This window comes from Podarcis pityusensis (genome assembly GCF_964106645.2).
Source record: "Podarcis pityusensis genome assembly, chromosome: 5".
Taxonomy (NCBI): domain Eukaryota; kingdom Metazoa; phylum Chordata; class Lepidosauria; order Squamata; family Lacertidae; genus Podarcis; species Podarcis pityusensis.
In genome coordinates, this window is record NC_138032.1 from 47,862,423 (window position 1) to 47,880,216 (window position 17,794).

The 17,794-nt window shown below is 41.5% G+C and overlaps 1 protein-coding gene across 1 annotated transcript; it reads right to left on the reverse strand.

The window, feature by feature from the left end:
- Positions 1 to 137: 137 nt before the first annotated feature.
- On the reverse strand, positions 138 to 13,129 carry SMNDC1 (survival motor neuron domain containing 1). The gene is made up of 6 exons (XM_081005948.1): positions 13,013 to 13,129; positions 9,707 to 9,826; positions 7,069 to 7,211; positions 5,148 to 5,309; positions 3,676 to 3,829; positions 138 to 2,350 (listed from the first exon to the last, which is right to left on the reverse strand). Exons 2-6 carry the CDS (start codon positions 9,824 to 9,826, stop codon positions 2,213 to 2,215), a joined length of 717 nt encoding a protein of 238 aa, XP_080862074.1. The 5' UTR covers positions 13,013 to 13,129; the 3' UTR covers positions 138 to 2,212.
- Positions 13,130 to 17,794: the final 4,665 nt, after the last annotated feature.

Here is a 17,794-nt window from a genome sequence, read left to right on the forward strand (position 1 = left end):
AAAAAACCTTAGTAGTCTGTGGACTTCACAAATGTTATTTCAAAAGTGTTGCAACTCCTACAATTTTGACCATATTACGTAATTTCATACCAGATTTAATTTTTTTCACATTTTTAGATTCTTTGGAAGAAAGCCAAGAGGTTTTGAATTCTTTATTTTAATAAAAGTTAAACATACAAAACTGAAATCAACACAGTCATAAAAATTACCTCCTCCTTTTGTTAACAAGAAGAACCTCTCTCTATGGATGGATTCTAAGCTACTAGATATGGATTTTAGGCTCAAGTAAACTGTCAGACATTTACACTAATCAGTGCATCAACAAATGCTGATGGTTCCTGATCTTATTTAATTCAGAAAACAAATTACAAAAGGGAACTACAACAACATAATATACATGGGGAATGGAGTTCAGATTAATGAGCAAGAATTACTCTTGTACGAGAAATAACTAAATCCAGTCTTGTTCATTAACTTAACACCATATTTTACAAAAATAATTATCTACACTGTATACAGGGCTATACGTTAACTTTTTGTGTCAGACACATTTCAAGATTGAGAGATAGACTACAACCCTAAGCAATACGTATGGCAAAGGGAAGCAATTGCATCCACAAGATACAAATAGGCCTGGACTTTTACACATGGTTTCCCAAATAAAATCAAGGAGGGCCAGCAATACTAACGTAAGTTAAACCTTGTAAGAGGAACCTCCTGTTGCATTTAAAAAAGCTGGATAAGCACAAAAAAATTTCAGCAAAATGCAGGTGACTTGCCATATTTACCAACATAAACGCACTGAGTAATTCTCAAGAGGAATAACTATTTCTATATGTAACATTTGACTCTTTGAACACTTAAAAGTGCTAATCAAACCTGCAAAGTGACTGAATACATCTTAGGAAGCCTACAGGTAGGTTCTCAAGACCTATAAATCAAAATGTTCTGCTCCTGACAATAAATATGCTTACCTGCTTGGCACTAGCAAGTGCTTTTTTTTCTGGTGAGAACCTCCACCTTCTTGAGCTGGGAGAAGGATGGTGGAATCTTCAAGACTTTGGATAATACCCAACTAAGTTAAAGCAGACCCCCCTGATTTCAGTGGGTTTGCTCCAAGTATGAGTTGAGTATCACCCCTTGTGCTGAATTCAGAGATTCCCCTAGTTTTTCTCCATACTCCAGAGAGGGCAAGAGAAATCTACATCAATTTATGATGAGCCTTGGGGAGAAGCAAGACGTCCTACTGCTTTCGAAACTCAGTGCAAGATCTGGGAGTTCCCTCCACCACCCTCCCAACCTTGCAGAGATTTTGCAAAGTGGGAAACAGCAGTGTATCTTCCTGCTTTTCAGGGGTTTTCTGAGGCTCAGTGTGACAGGGAGAAGCCCCTGGTTCTGCCACTATCCAGCCTGGGCAAGGGGAAAATGACAGGGACATGCCCCTGAAGTCACACTAAGCTTTAGAGCATCTCTGAGACTTCATGTCAAAGCTCAAACCCCTTCTCCTCAGTTGAGTCAATCATGAGCACAAATTTTGCCTACCAAGACCAGTCAAGCTTTGTGGAAACCCTGTTTTGCTCATGAAGATGGATTTTGTCAACACTTCCGGCACAATGCATTCAACCTGTAATCTTAAAATTTGAACTGCACTGTTTCTGGCTTATGAATCATTAACTGGAGATTAGATGGCCCAGATTCATTACAAGCCAAGGAAGCAGATGCAGATTGTGATCAACTAACAATTGACTTTCAAAATAGAATAAAATCCAGAGAAAGTCATCATAATTGTACTAGCTCTGCAGGAGTTACAGTGCTTAACAGCTATCCTGCAATAAGATGGCAGGCCTGTAAGCACATAACAGGGAGCAAGGAAAGCTGGGATAACTATTTTATTTCACGACCATTTGTTTGATGGCATTCCCAACTAATGCTACAGGGGTGGACACTTGAGAAATCAGACACTTCAGGATACTGCAAAGGGCATTTCTTCAACATAGTCTGACGTGTGCACATTTATGCAATTTACATCTTTTAAGAGCAAAGGGGTCATTTGAACAGCTATTACCTTGCTTAAGGCTTGTACCAGCATAAGCCAACTGATGTCAACAACCATTTTCACTATGCGCCAATAGTTTACTTTTAGAAAAATAGAACAATAAAAAGGTAAATGTAAAGCCCTGCAGAAGTGATGTTAAGTCATTTTCTCCCTCAATTACTGGGGCATTAAATGTCTGACATTGTACTTGGATGTATCTTGGTACTGTGTCATGGGTTTGTCTGCAATTCCACACGTTCCAACTCCAACCTTCCCTGTTACGCTCTCAGGAGAAGCAAAGATGCTTCGCTTTACCTGTGGAACAAATTAAAAGCACCAATTGTAACATTTTCAAATTTCAACAAGTCAGCAAAGGAGTGCTAATATCAAATGTTCACATGCATCATTCAAAAAGCAAAATACAACTAAATTTTAATGATCATTAAACAGGAACCTTTAACAAAAAAGCTGTAATTGGAAATGAAGCACTTCTGCTCTGGTCATGGCACTCAGCATAAAGTGTTACCAGCCTCAGTTGCCTGAAGTGTCTTCTGCATGCTCTGTTAAGGGTATCGTTACAATGTGGTGCTTATTAATGTTTTTCCTTTGCCACCACCACTCAAAATAATTTAGCATGCAAACAGCACACACTAAAAACCTAACTCACATATCAATGGTTCAAACAAAGTGCGAGTTATATTTGGCAATACCAAACTCGAAAATATGAAACATACAAAGAGCTTTGTACCATTATGGCAGCCTGAAAGCATCATAGTGTAAGCAACTATGCCACAAGCTTTATAGGCATGAACTTTTAACTTTACAGGTGCTACTATTGGAACGGTTGTTATCAGAAATCTGTTGTTCAGACACGAAAAATTATACTCAAACTTTGCTACAGAAATGGCTGATTCAGATATCCAAACAGCTGGAGTTTGCTCGTGTCCTTACTTGTTTGTGCTTTGCTGGTCACCAGCACCCATTTTGGGCAAAAACCATAGAAGGGAGAGTCATCAGACAAATCAGATATCCCTTTGCCTGGCTTTTGCTTATTGGCTGCAACAGTCTCAGGCAGAAAGCATGGATTAGAAATGTTCCCCTAGGAAATAATGGAAATTGCGAAGGCTTGCCTAGCGAACAATTTCCTGGAAATGCATTGTGCTCGAAAACTGGGACCTGTTTATCCCACCCTATCTGCAGGGACTCAAACTAAGTGTAGTGATATTTAACAATACAGTGGTACCTCGGGTTACAAACACCTCGGGTTTCAGACTCCGCTAACCCAGAAGTAGTACCTCGGGTTAAGAACTTTACCTCAACATGAGAACAGAAATCGCACGCTGGCAGCGCAGCAGCAACGGGAGGCCCCATTAGCTAAAGTGGTACCTCAGATTAAGAACGGTTTCAGGTTAAGAATGGACCTCCGGAATGAATTAAGTTCGTAACCAGAGGTACCACTGTATGTTAAGAATATTATAAACAGATCTCTCCCATTGTATATTCTAGAAACAAACAGCTTTGCCTATAATATTCTTTTGTCTTTGTTTGGGGGATTACTCCTGTGCTGCCATACATTTAACACTGCTCCTCTTCAGCAAGAAACCTCTATCAGTAAGCTACTAATGCAAGCATATACAAACCTGGCCTTTTTTGTTTTTTGAATAAGCTCTGTTGTTGAACTGCTGCCATTTGACTTTCTGGTCCTCTCGCTCTTGCTCCAGTTCTTTGATTCGCTGGGCCTTTTTCAAAGCTTTCTTCTTTTTATATTCTCGTTGCTGAGCAATCATTTCTTTTCTAAAAGAGAAATGGCACTGAAGGTTACTTATGTACCTCAGCTTCCTCTTCAGAAAGTCTAAGGGCAGTAATATGTCATGGCAAGGTGGTTGCTATACAATCAGGGCAAATTTTCACAAAACATCAAACATGAAGAGATTAAGCCGAGGTGGTTAATTCTGAGTTATCAATACTGCCTTACATCCACATCTTTACCCACCAGAACTGCCTTCTTTTTACAACACTGGCAGTTCAGCCACAGTATATGGCAATGGTTTTGTATGGGCATTACATCTACATTGCAACCAACTGGAAGCCCCACATCACCTTTGCTTTAACTTCACTTTTGTTCTCAGAACATGTAGATAAAAGCAAGGATACACTGATTAAGAGAGTCTCACCTTGGGCTAGGTGAATGTAAAGATAAACTCTCAGTACAATGGGGCTTCAGCTGTCCAGGCCCATTTCATTCTCCAGCTGTAGAAAGTGCTGTCATTCCTTCTGTAAAGCAATCTGTGCATTGCAAGTTTCAATAAAGCACAGCAATCCTACTTTCATGCACTACTACGAATAACGGCTCTCTTTCAGAAATCAGTTGAAACTAGCTAATGTCTTGCTAAACACAGAGCAACTCTAGCTCAGAATTTGTCCCAGGGGAAATATACTACTACACAGGCATGGAGCAATCATTTTGGAGTTCATGAGAATAACCAACTCAGCATGATAAGCATTAAAGTTAGCAGCACAAACCATAACACCTTCATCATAATCTCAAACCACTATCTATGTATATGTTCACAGTAGGGCTTAAGGATAATTTAAGAACTGCATTTTTAAGAACTGACCTAATTCACTCCATATATTTCAATCCAAATTTAAACATTTTTTTTTCATTTGGATTAAAAAAATATCACAGATTAATGTGAAATTGGAAAGGACCTATGAACAAGCACAAACAAAAATGTCACAGAACAGAAACAGACCCATTTGTCCATCCCTAGTTCTTAGTACCAGTTCAGTCCTAAGATGGCAAAGACTGTTTTGGGCTTTACAAGTTTCCCTAGGTTGGACCTCTAAAACTGGGGTAGCGAAGCCCATATCCTAAGGCATTATTTAATTGGGGGGGGGGGAATAGACAATGTGCATTACCTCTTTCCCAAATCTAGGGTAACTACGCAGAGTATGGTTCAATAACATCTAAGGATAGTGTTGACTTCTATGACTTTTTTGCTGTAAAATCACCTTTGGGAAGAGATGATTCATCAGCAAAGTAGCCTTACAGCTCTTCTTATTGCTATATGACACACTGAGCCAACTGAAAACTGTTTCAGCCACTTACTTGGACATGGGTTTGTTGCCACTGTCTTCCTTTGCTTTCCTTCCCTCTTCCACAGGTTTCAGATTGAGCAGGGGTGTGACTTCAGCATTGCCATATCCCGAAAAGGTGACTGCAGCTGTGCCATTCTCTTCATCTATCTCTTCAATTTCAGCTTCATAACACCTGTAAAGATATCATGGCTGTAAGCATGTGAGTAATGGTTTACAACTCAACCCTACAAAACTTGTATTTGCAGTGATTAATATTATTATGTTTCAGGACATTCCTGCTTCATTTTGGATTGGCATTTCAAGTCAAAACTCTTAAAACATAAATTCTGTTTAATTCAAGAATTGTCAGGTGCCTGGCACACAAACTAGTTGCAATCCTAAAGTCCAAGAGCTCGTTAGTCAAGCGGTTTGAAATAAACTTCGATTCTGAATCTTCTGTTACCAAATATATATTTTCACCTTCACACATTTAACCTGACTTTTGTTTGATTTTGTGAGAACTAATTTGTTTAATAGATCTGGAGGATTCGTGTTTGGCTGTTTTATCATTTGTACTAATTTTCACCACCACAAGAGGCATTCAGCCACAATACCCACATATTTAGAAGCTCTATGGGACTTACATCTGAGGAGATATGTATGCATAGGATTACAATGCGAGATTGTAATTTGACAGAGGTTTCACTGCCCTCATATAATCTCCCTCTCTGAAAGCAAGCAGTGAATTACTTATGTAAGAAGATGGATTAAGAAAAGCATTAAGCAAGGTAGGGTTTGTGACAGTAACTTAAATGAAGATAGATAATCAAGGTAATTATCTATTTTTCTCAATCACATCACCTGATACTCAAAAGCAGTACATCCTTAAGTAAACTAAGTGGAATGTCTGGGCCCAGGCATCTCAGGGGCCTAAATGGAGAAGCGGAAGGCCATGGCAAGAAAGAGACCCCAAGCTTGCAGAAGAAGAACTGCTGGTTGTCTTCTTCCCATAAGGTATTAAAAAATATCTCTACCAGCAGAAGGCAGGTCAAAGGCAACAGGACTAGGAGAAAATGTGTTGGTTCACACCATCACTTTCTGCTGTCAGCAAATCATACCAGACAGAATGACTCTGAGGGGTTTACTGCTGCATCCCACTTCAGCAAAGACCAAGGTGAATTGAATTTCTTCTGGTGGAGGACCATCACTGATTCACTTTGGAAATGTGCAAAAGGATACACCCTAGTGGTACATCACTATTTGTGAAGGGAGCTCTAAAAGTCTTTATTCAACCCTCTTAAAATATTTGCCTGTAGATAGTTTTGGGAAGGATGTTAAATACCCTGCTTTATATTCCCTTACCACCATGTCTGGATGGGTGCAACAACCATAAATCCTCCCAAAAGCAGCAGCCTTCTACATGTACACAATTGTGAGCAAAGACCTCTGCTTTCTCTAAGCCCATTCCTGCCCCACTTCAAAGAATAAATTTACAGTACAGAAAAGGGGGAGGAAGCAGTGGAAAAGTTTGCTGCCCTATTCTTCTTTCCCTACTGCCACCTCAGTGGTTCCCAAGTATCTTAATACAATCTCAACAGAGCTCCAAGTTTTGAAGTAAATGACATTCCTATTAATGTTTTCAGATTAGTGATGAAATGTATTCACAACAGATTTCAGTTACTGCACACCAGATTTTTAGAAGGTGGCAAATTTTAAAAGATATTACAAGCCATATTGTATTCTACAACGTTCTAGTCAAATTAAATAGTTAAAACAATGGACCTAGCTCTAAAGTTTAATATATTTTGTATTTGAAAAATACAAGATCCAATCAATGATTTTTACTGAACTGGTGCTCAGCCGAAGAGGAGAGTATAAACCAAAGGGAAGTATCTTACCATGGAACTGTATTATTTCATGTAACTGTTACAGAAGTTTGTTTCTACACTTACTGTCCATCTTCACTCCATATTGCCATACATCTGTCTCCAACCTTCCATGTGTGACTTGGAGGAGCAGAAGCAGAACTGTCAGAACTTGCAAGTGTTTCTGAAGGTTGTGTTGAAAGAAGGTCTTTGGTTAATTCTATAACTTCCTGGGGATGGAAAAGAAAAAGTCATCAAACACAGTTTAAGCAGTCTCACCCCTGCCCATGCATGAAGACTATTTACCAACTGCGGTATTGCTGGCAAATGGTAGCAGACTGAACAACACATGAAATCTGTCCGCATAATTTACTAAAGGTTTTTCTATAAGCTTTGGGAATCTGGTTTCTTAGCAAGTATCTAATACTACTCCCATAGCTCATCCCAATTTTAATATTGGGGGAGGGCAGCAGGGAAATTTCTCGTTTGCATTTTCCTCTTTGCATTACAAATGAGTATTATATTTAATGGAAGAGTAAAAAGTAGACTGCAGAAAATGATACACAACTACAGAATGGAGTTTTCTGCTCTCCTTCCAGTGATAAAGCAAGTATTACTGAGACTTTTGAAAAAGGAAATTACTGTGCAATGAATGCACTGGCTAGTGAAAGAAATAGGTTTTTCAGCAAGTTTTCTTGTTTGAATACTGAAAATTGTTTGAATACTGAAAAACTGTACTTATGTGAGAATAGCCCACTATACACAAACCAGATACAAAGAATGAACGAATACAGAAAATACTTTTCTTCTTTGAAATACATATGAGCGAGGGCTCACTAGTTTCTAGCATATGTTTTTGCTATTTGGAGATTATAAGGAAAACTATTAATAGGCTATAGCTACAGGTAATAAATTACATGTATTTTAGATTTTTAAATCTACTGGATTGTATCCAATACTGTTGTCCCACTTGTGCAACAAAACTTCTCTTTCCTTTCCTCTCCCTTGTACCCACTCAAAATCTGTTCCAGAAGGTTGGGGTAGCCTCTGAAGCAGATTTTTGGGGTATCCAGGGAAAGGAGAGGAAGGTAAAACACATAACACATTGTTGTCAAACTAATTTCCCTCATCTACTTTTTCCTTCCTTCCGCTTCCCTTCCCCTCCTCTTTTTCTCTTGTCCCTTTAATTTGTAACCATAGGGTGGGGCCTGTGCATCATTTCATTTAGGCAGTGAGCCTGCCACCATCATTGAACTTTTGACTGAGATGAGCTTCTCTGAGAGATAGTATCTGCCTGAAAGGTGGAATAAAAATAGAACAAATTTTAACAAGAAAAGGAATAATTTAATACATATGCACCTTTCATATCTGATGCGATTAAGACTTGTCTTTTGTCCTCAGATATTGGCAGCTGAACAATAAGCTTGTAAAAGGCTGCTCTTACATGTAGAAATGGCAAAGAAAACATGAATGAACAAACAGACCATATGACAAATTCATTTGCAAAATACAGTCTAAGAGCAACAAAGAGCTAGAACCACTGATGACTGTTTAGTGCTTGCAAGGCACACCTGAATCATATTCTAAAGATAATGCACACATAATAGTGCATTATCTAGTATTCTAAATTTGTTTCCTAAAAGACTCTAGTTTACCGTGTTTTTCAAAAAGCAAAACTCAAATGAACACACAGATTAACATTTACTCGAGGACAGTGCTTTTCAATTTGTGGTAATCATTCCACCTGGCTTAATGAGAAAAATTGCAAGTTTTTAAAAAAAGCATTTAGAGATCAGTGTTAAAGTACCAGTATTAAAAGACTGCATACAGCACTGAGCAAAATATAAAAGTACGAGGTTCTATTGATTAATCAGCTACATTAATCCATTAAAACTTTTTAGCAACTAAAAAGGTGCCCTAACTGACTGAGCAGAAGGTTTTTAAATATATGTATTTTCGGCACACAAGCACTCATAAAAATTGTGGGTGGCAAACACCATCTTTAAAAAGGCATTTTTTCTCACGCACAAGCAAATGCCTTTTCTGAGATAATAACTCTTACAATTCACGTGTGAATTGTCTGAAAACAAAATGGCTTATTTGTTCATTTATTTCAGGGGTCAGAAGACTTTTTCAGCAGACCCCTCAGACCTTGTGGGGGGGCGAACTATTTTTTTTGGGGGGGGAGAACTAATTCCTATGCCCCACAAATAACCTAGAAATGCATTTTAAATAAAAGCACACATTCTACTCATATAAAAACACCAGGCAGGCCCCACAAATAACAGAGATGCATTTTAAATAAAAGGACACATTCTACTCATGTAAAAACATATTGATTCCCGGACAGTCTGTGGGCCAGATTTAGAAGGCGATTGGACCGGATCTGGCCCCCGGGCCTTAGTTTGCCTACCCATGATTTATTTGACTTATATGGTCCCCTTCATCAAAAGATCTCAGGGCGGTTTATTGCTTCAGAACTCTCATTTTTACTCATGTGCATATTTTATGTCAATTTAATTGCCAAAAATTCATACAATTGAGATGCCTTTAATCACTTTAATGAGGTGACAGCCCTAGTTCTTTGTGAAAGATTTTAAACCCCAACATTTAGCACATCCCGTTAATATCACCATGGTAAATTCTTTGCCACTGACAGTGTAGAAGATCCTCTTCACTATACGTGTAAAAACATTTAAGTTACAAAGCTTTTTCTTATTCTCACCTGTAAGTCTTTTTTGAGTTTTAGTAAATCTTCATTTTCTCCATTTCCCGTCAAAGCAGCTTCAACTTGTTGGAGTTGAGCTTTATAGCTAGCTAACTGTTTTGCAAGGTCTTCTGACATCTGGGAAGGGAAAAAAGGCATTACAAAATACTGAAGGAAAAGTCTGTTTGAAAACAGTCTTGCAGAGGCAAAATACTTAGAATGCAAATCACTAATGACTTAGTGCAGCCTTATCAATAACAGAATATTTATGTAACTTGCCTTGGTTGGAAACTCCAGCTGGTCCACAGCAGGCTTCCCAAATAATGGCAGATGACCTTGGCAGTAATCAAGTTATAAGGTAGTCTCTTTTGTATGGTTTGTTCCCTTACTGCTGTGTTAATGTTACAATAACAGAATTGTATGGGGTAAGTAAACACCTGTTTCCACCCTGGAAATTTACAAGAGATGCCCACCTTATGTCCCTGCCCTATACCTTATGTCATATATTACATATGGTGGGAGGCAGGTAAACTATGTTTGTTTTTTGCCCAAAGTAAGATTTGCAAGTACTGTACTACTAAGCTGTAGTTGATTTCAAGCCACATGGGTTAATGAAATAGGGATTACTGGCACTGGCAAGCACCAATTGGCAACACTTCCAAAGCTTTCTGCCTTACCCCATATGTTTTGATTTCAAACTGCACTGCAAATGAAAATTTTCACCTGTGGTGACTGAGAGCCCCACCTACCTGTCAAAGTGGCCCACGAGGGGTGAAGAATTTCAGGATTCAATCAGATCAATTGGGGCTGGTAAACAACTGTCCACTTGGTTACAGAATGTTACCTTGATTTCAGAAGCCTGAAAGCAAGTTTGCTTTTACATTTATAGATTCAATCAGAACAGCAATACCTGGGTGCTGCCAAACTTTCCATCTCTGGAAGCACACAATATGACATTTCCCAGAAGAGCTGGGAACACTGACATTAAAGGTAAAGGGACCCCTGACCATTAGGTCCAGTCGTGGCCGACTCTCGAGTTGCGGCACTCATCTCGCTTTATTGGCCGAGGGAGCCGGCGTACAGCTTCCGGGTCATGTGGCCATGTGACTAAGCTGCTTCTGGCGAACCAGAGCAGCGCACGGAAACACTGTTTACCTTCCCGCCTGAGCAGTACCTATTTATCTACTTGCACTTTGACGTGCTTTCGAACTGCTAGGTGGGCAGGAGCAGGGACCGAGCAACGGGAGCTCACGCCGTTGCGGGGAGTTGAACTGCCGACCTTCTGATCGGCAAGTCCTAGGCTCTGTGGTTTAACCCACAGGCCTTTTTCATCTAAACCTAGCACTGTAATATAACTAGATACCAAAAATACTTTGATTAGGACCAAACAAGCTTAACATGATATGAAAGCTTTCAGGTTACATAGAATTCTCCTTACTCCAATATTAAAAACAATAAAATATAAGAGGAGGTTGTTGTATTTTTTTTTCACTCTCAAGGAATTACTTGAGAAAGCCCTCTGCAGACTACAGTCATACCTCGTGTTGCGCTAGGTTCATGTTGCGTCTTTTTGGCTTGTGAATGCGGCAAATCCGGAAGTGTATACTTCTGGGTTTAGCGTTCTGCGCACTTTGTACATGTGCTCTATTGCGCTCAGCGCTTGTGCAGAAGCGCCGCTCTAGTTGCGGACTTTTCGGGATGCAAACAGCACCCTGGAACGGATCGTGTCCACAACCAGAAGTACCACTGTAATTATATTAGACCCATGCTTTTTGCAGATACTTTCAGGTTTCATGGAAGCAATAGAAGCTCCCATCACAATTCAAGGGACTCAGAGAATCTTTGTTTCTAGCTGACGAAATACAGTGGAACAATATTTAGAAACCACTTCTTTCCTTCATGTTGTGTCTCTTGTTCATACTGTCATGTGCACACGATTTGCCCAGAATCCAAATCAGAGCTGCCTTTAGGGAGGAGAGTGGTTCCTCATGAACCAGAAACATGACTCATGTCAATAAGGAGTTGTGCCTTCAGTGCTGTGTGCCCAATTCCATGGAATGCCTCCGCCACACAAGAAGGCACCAACCCTACTGAATTTCAGGTGCCTGGTGCAACCTGTTTTATTGCAGAAGACCTTTGCACCTTGAATCCTTTTTAAATGTTTACATTTTTTTTTATTTATCTGTTGCTGTACACCACCCCAATGGTCCTGTTACTTAAGGGTAGCTTACAAATAGATTAAACATTCTGCACATTCACAGATTCTCTGTTGTATTCAGTTTTCCAGAACACAGTCCTTGAGAAGTATGACTATTCAACTGTTCTCAACACAAGAGTCATTTTCAGCATTATATTGGACAACCAAACTCCTTGCCTGACATTGACTAAATCCTTCTCTCTTAGCATTAGTTCCCATAAGGAAATTCACAGCAACACATGGATTGTGTTTATGGATCTTCTGCCACAATTTTGTTATCTAGCTTTGGACAAACCTCTTTCCTCAGTCCTTGTCAAGGTGACAGATACAAGATGGTACAGATCACAGAGTGGGTGAGGCATGGAGCACTTTGCTCACTTTCGAAATACAAAAACTGAAAGCAATCCAAACACAGATCCTTTGTTAATACACAAGAACTATCCTAGTCCTTTCAACGTCAGGTGTGAAGTTTAGAAAACACTATCTGTACAGAATTAGCAAAAGCCAAATTTGCTAGGAATGGCTGGAATAGCACGTGACCTGATGTACTATTTTTCTGAGGCTGGAAAGTATGGAAACCAAATTCTGCATACCAACACCATACTGTGGACAATACCCTCTTTATAATCACATTACACAGGATACAACTCGCCAAAAAAGGACTTGACTCCAATTAAAAGGCCCATACGCCGAAAAAAGCCCGCAAAAGCGGTGCCATTAAAACCCAACCGTCCTGCTACAAAGGAGCGGAGGTTTCGGGACAGAATGGAAGAGCCGAGACGGACCTCCCGAAAAAAAAACACAGTATAATCCTCGGAACACAGAAGGCGAATCTTGTAAGCCGACGAAACGGGCCTCCACGTGCGGGAAGTCGGCAGACAATGGCTGGCCGTAGACAAAACTTCAGGCGGCGGAAGCACTGGGGACCAGGCGGCCGGGCGGCAGACGCGCCTGGGCCTGAGGGAGGGCCTAACGGAGGCCCCGGAACGAGTGAGAAGGGGCCGGAAGCCTGGAGAGCCAAGCACCGTGTACGGAGAGGGGAGGTCGAGGGCTGAGGAGAGCGAAGGGCCTCCCCGCCTTCGCCCCGCGAGAGGAGAGGGAAGTGGGGGAAGGGCCGCGCTTCTCACCTTGGCCTCGCGCGCCGAGGGCCTCTCTCCGTCCCGTCAGGCCTCAGGAGAAGCGTCTGTGCTCGCGCGCGCGCACCCACGCGAGATTTGCCCCCCCCGACCCCCAACAAACGTCGCCCCCTCCCTTCTTGCTGCTTCCTAGCGACGACGCAAAGAGCCCGGTCGGCGGAAATGAACGCTCGCGAGATGGGGAAGCCGGACCTGACGAACAAGCCGGCTCACATGACCACTCGGGGGGGGGGAAAGCACAAACCAAGAGGAGGATCGAAACCGATACTTCCGACTCGCAGTTGCGATTCCTTGGAATCCTCCATGTGCGGGGCGAGAGTGGCGGAAGTGCAAAGGAAGCCGCGTAATAAGTAGCGTTCGGCATGCGAGAGTCAACCCAAAAAACCCAATCTCGCCGCAGGGCTTATTATTTAAACTGATCGAATCTTCTAGGGCGGAATCGGAGCGGGATTTGTGCCCTTCTGAAATAATTATTTTGGCGGGGGGCTCCGCTGCTTCTAACTGCCTTGTGCTCAGGTTCTCCTCGCTGGTTTCTCGCAGGCCTCTGGCTGGCCACTGTGAGAACAGGATGCGGGACTAGGGGGGCCATTGGCGCATCCTTTGTTCTTATGTTATGCACCTGGAAGTAAGCCCTGTTGGATCCCAACGGAGCAAGACTCTCAATCTCAAGGTCATGGGTTTGAGCAAAAGTTGGGCAAAAGTTTCCTGCATTGCAGTGGGTTGGACTAGATGACCCTCACGGTACATTCCAACTCTACAAATCTATTACAGTGGTACCTCGGGTTACATACGCTTCAGGTTACATACGCTTCAGGTTACAGACTCCGCTAACCCAGAAATAGTACCTCAGGTTAAGAACTTTGCTTCAGTATGAGAACAGAAATCGTGCTCCAGTGGCGCGGCGGCAGCAGGAGGCCCCATTAGCTAAAGTGGTGCTTCAGGTTAAGAACAGTTTCAGGTTAAGTACGGACCTCTGGAACGAATTAAGTACTTAACCCAAGGTACCACTGTATTCTAAAATATAAGCCCACTGCCAGGTACAGCCTTATTTTAATTATGCAACCAGATCAGCCTGAACAAATTTAAAAAGGAAGGGAAAGGGGGCTTGGTTCCAAGAAAAAGGACTCTGGCAATCCCACCCACCATTGAACCCAGTGGGGTTTGACTTTACATCAGGGGTCGGCAACCTTCGGCCCATGGACCACAAGTGGCCCATGGGGGTCGTTTAAACGGCCCACAAGCCACCCCTGAACCAAGCTGCCTGCTCGGCGAGTCCCCACGCACTGCGCTAAACTGGCGCAGCACAGAGCGGGGACTCGCTTCCATGGTGCCGGAAATTGCGTCTGCGCAGACGCGATCCAGCCCACAGAGTGATCTCCGTGGGAGTGAACCGGCCCAGGCGAGGTAAACCTTGCCGACCCCTGCTTTACGTGATTTTGGCTTTAGACGTGATCCCTGGAATGTAACCCCCATGTAAATTGCATACCCTCCAACACTTCTCTACTGAAAAATAGGGACATTCTATTCTACATCAGGAAGCTTCTCCTGCGTTTGAGCTCTTGGCACACATATCTGTCATAAACACATATACACATTGTGGGACCACAATGCTAAGATTGGAGACAAGCTCCTGTCTGCTCTCACAACTTGAACTTCGAAGCACGTGTCAAAATGGCACTTGGAAAGTAACCCAGTCAGGATCTGCCCTTCTGTGAGATCCAGTATCCCACCCCTGGTGGAGACACTTCTGAGCAGGATGGACCACTGTTCTTACTCAAAATAAGGCAATCTTTTGTTATGACCCTAACACCATCCTCCAGCAGCCTCCATGCTATATACCAGAATCATCACCCAACGTTCCATATGGTTGTTGGTTTTTTGTAGGGAGGGGGGATGCAAAATACTTTTTTGGATTAGATGCCTTCTGTTCATGGTACTTAGGATTGTAATAAACATAAATCTGCCCTTATTCCCTTATGGGGGACACAAGAGCCCTCATAGAGTCCTTTGTAGGTTCTCCATCAGTCAGAGAAAATAACAGAGGCCAACCAGAGAATATTGAGAAGCAAATATTGAAAATATTGAGAAGCAAAGCAGCTAGTAAGCCTGATCTTTATTGACTGTTGCAACAGGGTTCTCCCCTCACACACAGGAAAAGAGGAGGACCTAGAACAAAGGTGTGGTCGCCCTTATATAGACATTTTAAATTGCCCGCCCGCCCTGGAGTCCAAGACCACCCCTAGAAACATCATACAAACATCATACATACATCACAGAAGGGGTGTAGCTCAAGACGCCCCCCCCCCCCGATACATCATACCTACATCACAGAAAACCTACAACAGAAATCTGAGTGCGTTTATCTACTGTCTGGCAGATTACCTGTTAATGGTCACTTGATTGGATTACCTGGGGAGCCTGGTCAGTCTTTTGTAATGATAAATACTTAGTTTCCTGAGCCAGGTCACAGGTTCACTCTATTCATACACAGACATACCCTTAAGACAGGATTCCTGAATGAAAAGACAACGGGGAGGCTTTTCCATTTTCCTTCGACCTTGCAGAGAAATATTTGAGATCTATTTGGGAGGGACAAAATGGTTTCAGGACTTTTTCTGTGGGGTTTCAGACATCTGGTTTATATATGCAGTTATGAATATTTATTATATATATGTTGTTGTTTAGTCGTTTAGTCATGTCCGACTCTTCGTGACCCCATGGACCGGAGCACGCCGGGCACTCCTGTCTTCCACTGCCTCCCGCAGTTTGGTCAGACTCATGTTTGTAGCTTCAAGAACACTGTCCAACCATCTCGTCCTCTGTCGTCCCCTTCTTCTTGTGCCCTCAATCTTTCCCAACATCAGGGTCTTTTCCAGGGAGTCTTCTCTTCTCATGAGGTGGCCAAAGTATTGGAGCCTCAGCTTCAGGATCTGTCCTTCCAGTGAGCACTCAGGGCTGATTTCCTTCAGAATGGATAGGTTTGATCTTCTTGCAGTCCATGGGACTCTCAAGAGTCTCCTCCAGCACCATAATTCAAAAGCATCAATTCTTCGGCGATCAGCCTTCTTTATGGTCCAGCTCTCACTTCCATACATCACTACTGGGAAAACCATGGCTTTAACTATATGGACCTTTGTTGGCAAGGTGATGTCTCTGCTTTTTAAGATGCTGTCTAGGTTTGCCATCGCCTTTCTCCCAAGGATCAGGCGTCTTTTAATTTCGTGACTGCTGTCACCATCTTCAGTGATCATGGAGCCCAAGAAAGTAAAATCAACTACACAGCTGCAATTATAACGTTATAAGTGTGTTATAAAAATGTGCCACCAGATGGTGCTGTAGAGCTCAATGACAAATTGCGCATGCATATAATTATATATATATATATATATATATATATATGACAAATTGCGCATGCATATTATATATATATATATATATATATATATATATGGGGGGGGCGGTTTCGTCACATTTTTTATATCTGTGTAGATCCAGTGCCTGATACCTATTGATCTGAGACTCATCACTGAATGAATGCCATTAGTGCAAGGAAGGAAGTGGAAGATATAATTTTAAGATAAATACACACTTTAAGGATCATAGGCAGCTTAAAGGCAACACAAAAATTCAAAAAACAAAAACACTGTTTTAAATATCACTTGTGAAAAACAACTTTTGAGTTTTTACAGCAGCTCATTCTTTTCTCTCCCTGCCAATGTTTGTACCAAGCACTAGATGGCAGCTCTGCTGCATTTGCACAAAACCTTCCCTCCCTCCCAGTTTCTGTGACTGTGCTGTGTGTATATATATCTAATATAACTGAATGGAAATATATCTTTCTAGGGGAAAGCAATTCATTTATGTTGACTTGGAGTGTGCTTAGCAGCTCCTTTTCTGTGTTACTACATTTCTTATTAAACTTTATTTTTACTAGATTACCCATCATCATGCAAACACTCAACACCAAGTATTGCAAATAAAATTACGTTTATATGCTTTTAGGGCATATTTCAGGTTGCTCTTATGGCATCTTTAATCCCTTGAAAAACTGCCTTGGCTGCCAAGCCAGAATGTCTGGAAAGATTACACATTCTTTGAATGAAGAAAGGTAGGTCAGTCATGCAAATAATTTAGAGGCAACTACCCATCATTTGGCACACACATCTGAACTGCTCCTTCCTTTCCTCATTGGCAAAGATTTGCCACTGGCCCCTTTGTCTTCTGTTCACCTCTAAAGGCAAAACCACTACCTGATGTCCTTGAAGTGGAACCTGTGGCAAATGCCCTCTCAAGACACACTGGACCAAACCCGATGCACTTGTGTTTGGTTAAACACACGGTTTTTAGTTTGGCCATACAGGTCACATCCATCCCATACATTTAAAATTCATTTATATCTCTTTAGAACTCTTTAGAACTCTAGCCCAATGGTTGCCATTAATTTGATTCAGAATTGATTTTAGAATGAATTGATTTTAGAATGTATTTCAATTAATTGATTGTGATTTTATGTGAACTGTGTTACTTTTACTGTTGTTAGCCGCTCTGAGCCTGGCTTTGGCTGGGGAGGGCGGGATATAAATAAATTACTACTACTATTATTATTATTATTATTATTATTATTATTATTAAACGGTCACAATTTCCCCCAAAGAAACCTGGGAGCTGTTCTTTACTCCTTACAGAGCTGCAATTCCTAGCACCCTTAACAATCCTCAGCAGTGATGGTGGAGTACATAGGGCTTTAAGACAAGTTTGAAATGCGTCTGGAAA

What these genes read in the sequence shown, in the direction of transcription:
- SMNDC1 (XM_081005948.1), bottom strand. Translation starts at nt 9,826, where the DNA reads ATGTCAGAAGACCTTGCAAAACAGTTAGCTAGCTATAAAGCTCAACTC. An exon ending in ATATGGAGTGAAGATGGACA is followed by an intron (nt 5,310 to 7,068) that starts GTAAGTGTAGAA and finishes ATATCTTTACAG; the next exon opens with GTGTTATGAAGCTGAAATTG. An exon ending in CAAAAAACAAAAAAGGCCAG is followed by an intron (nt 2,351 to 3,675) that starts GTTTGTATATGC and finishes TTTGTTCCACAG; the next exon opens with GTAAAGCGAAGCATCTTTGC.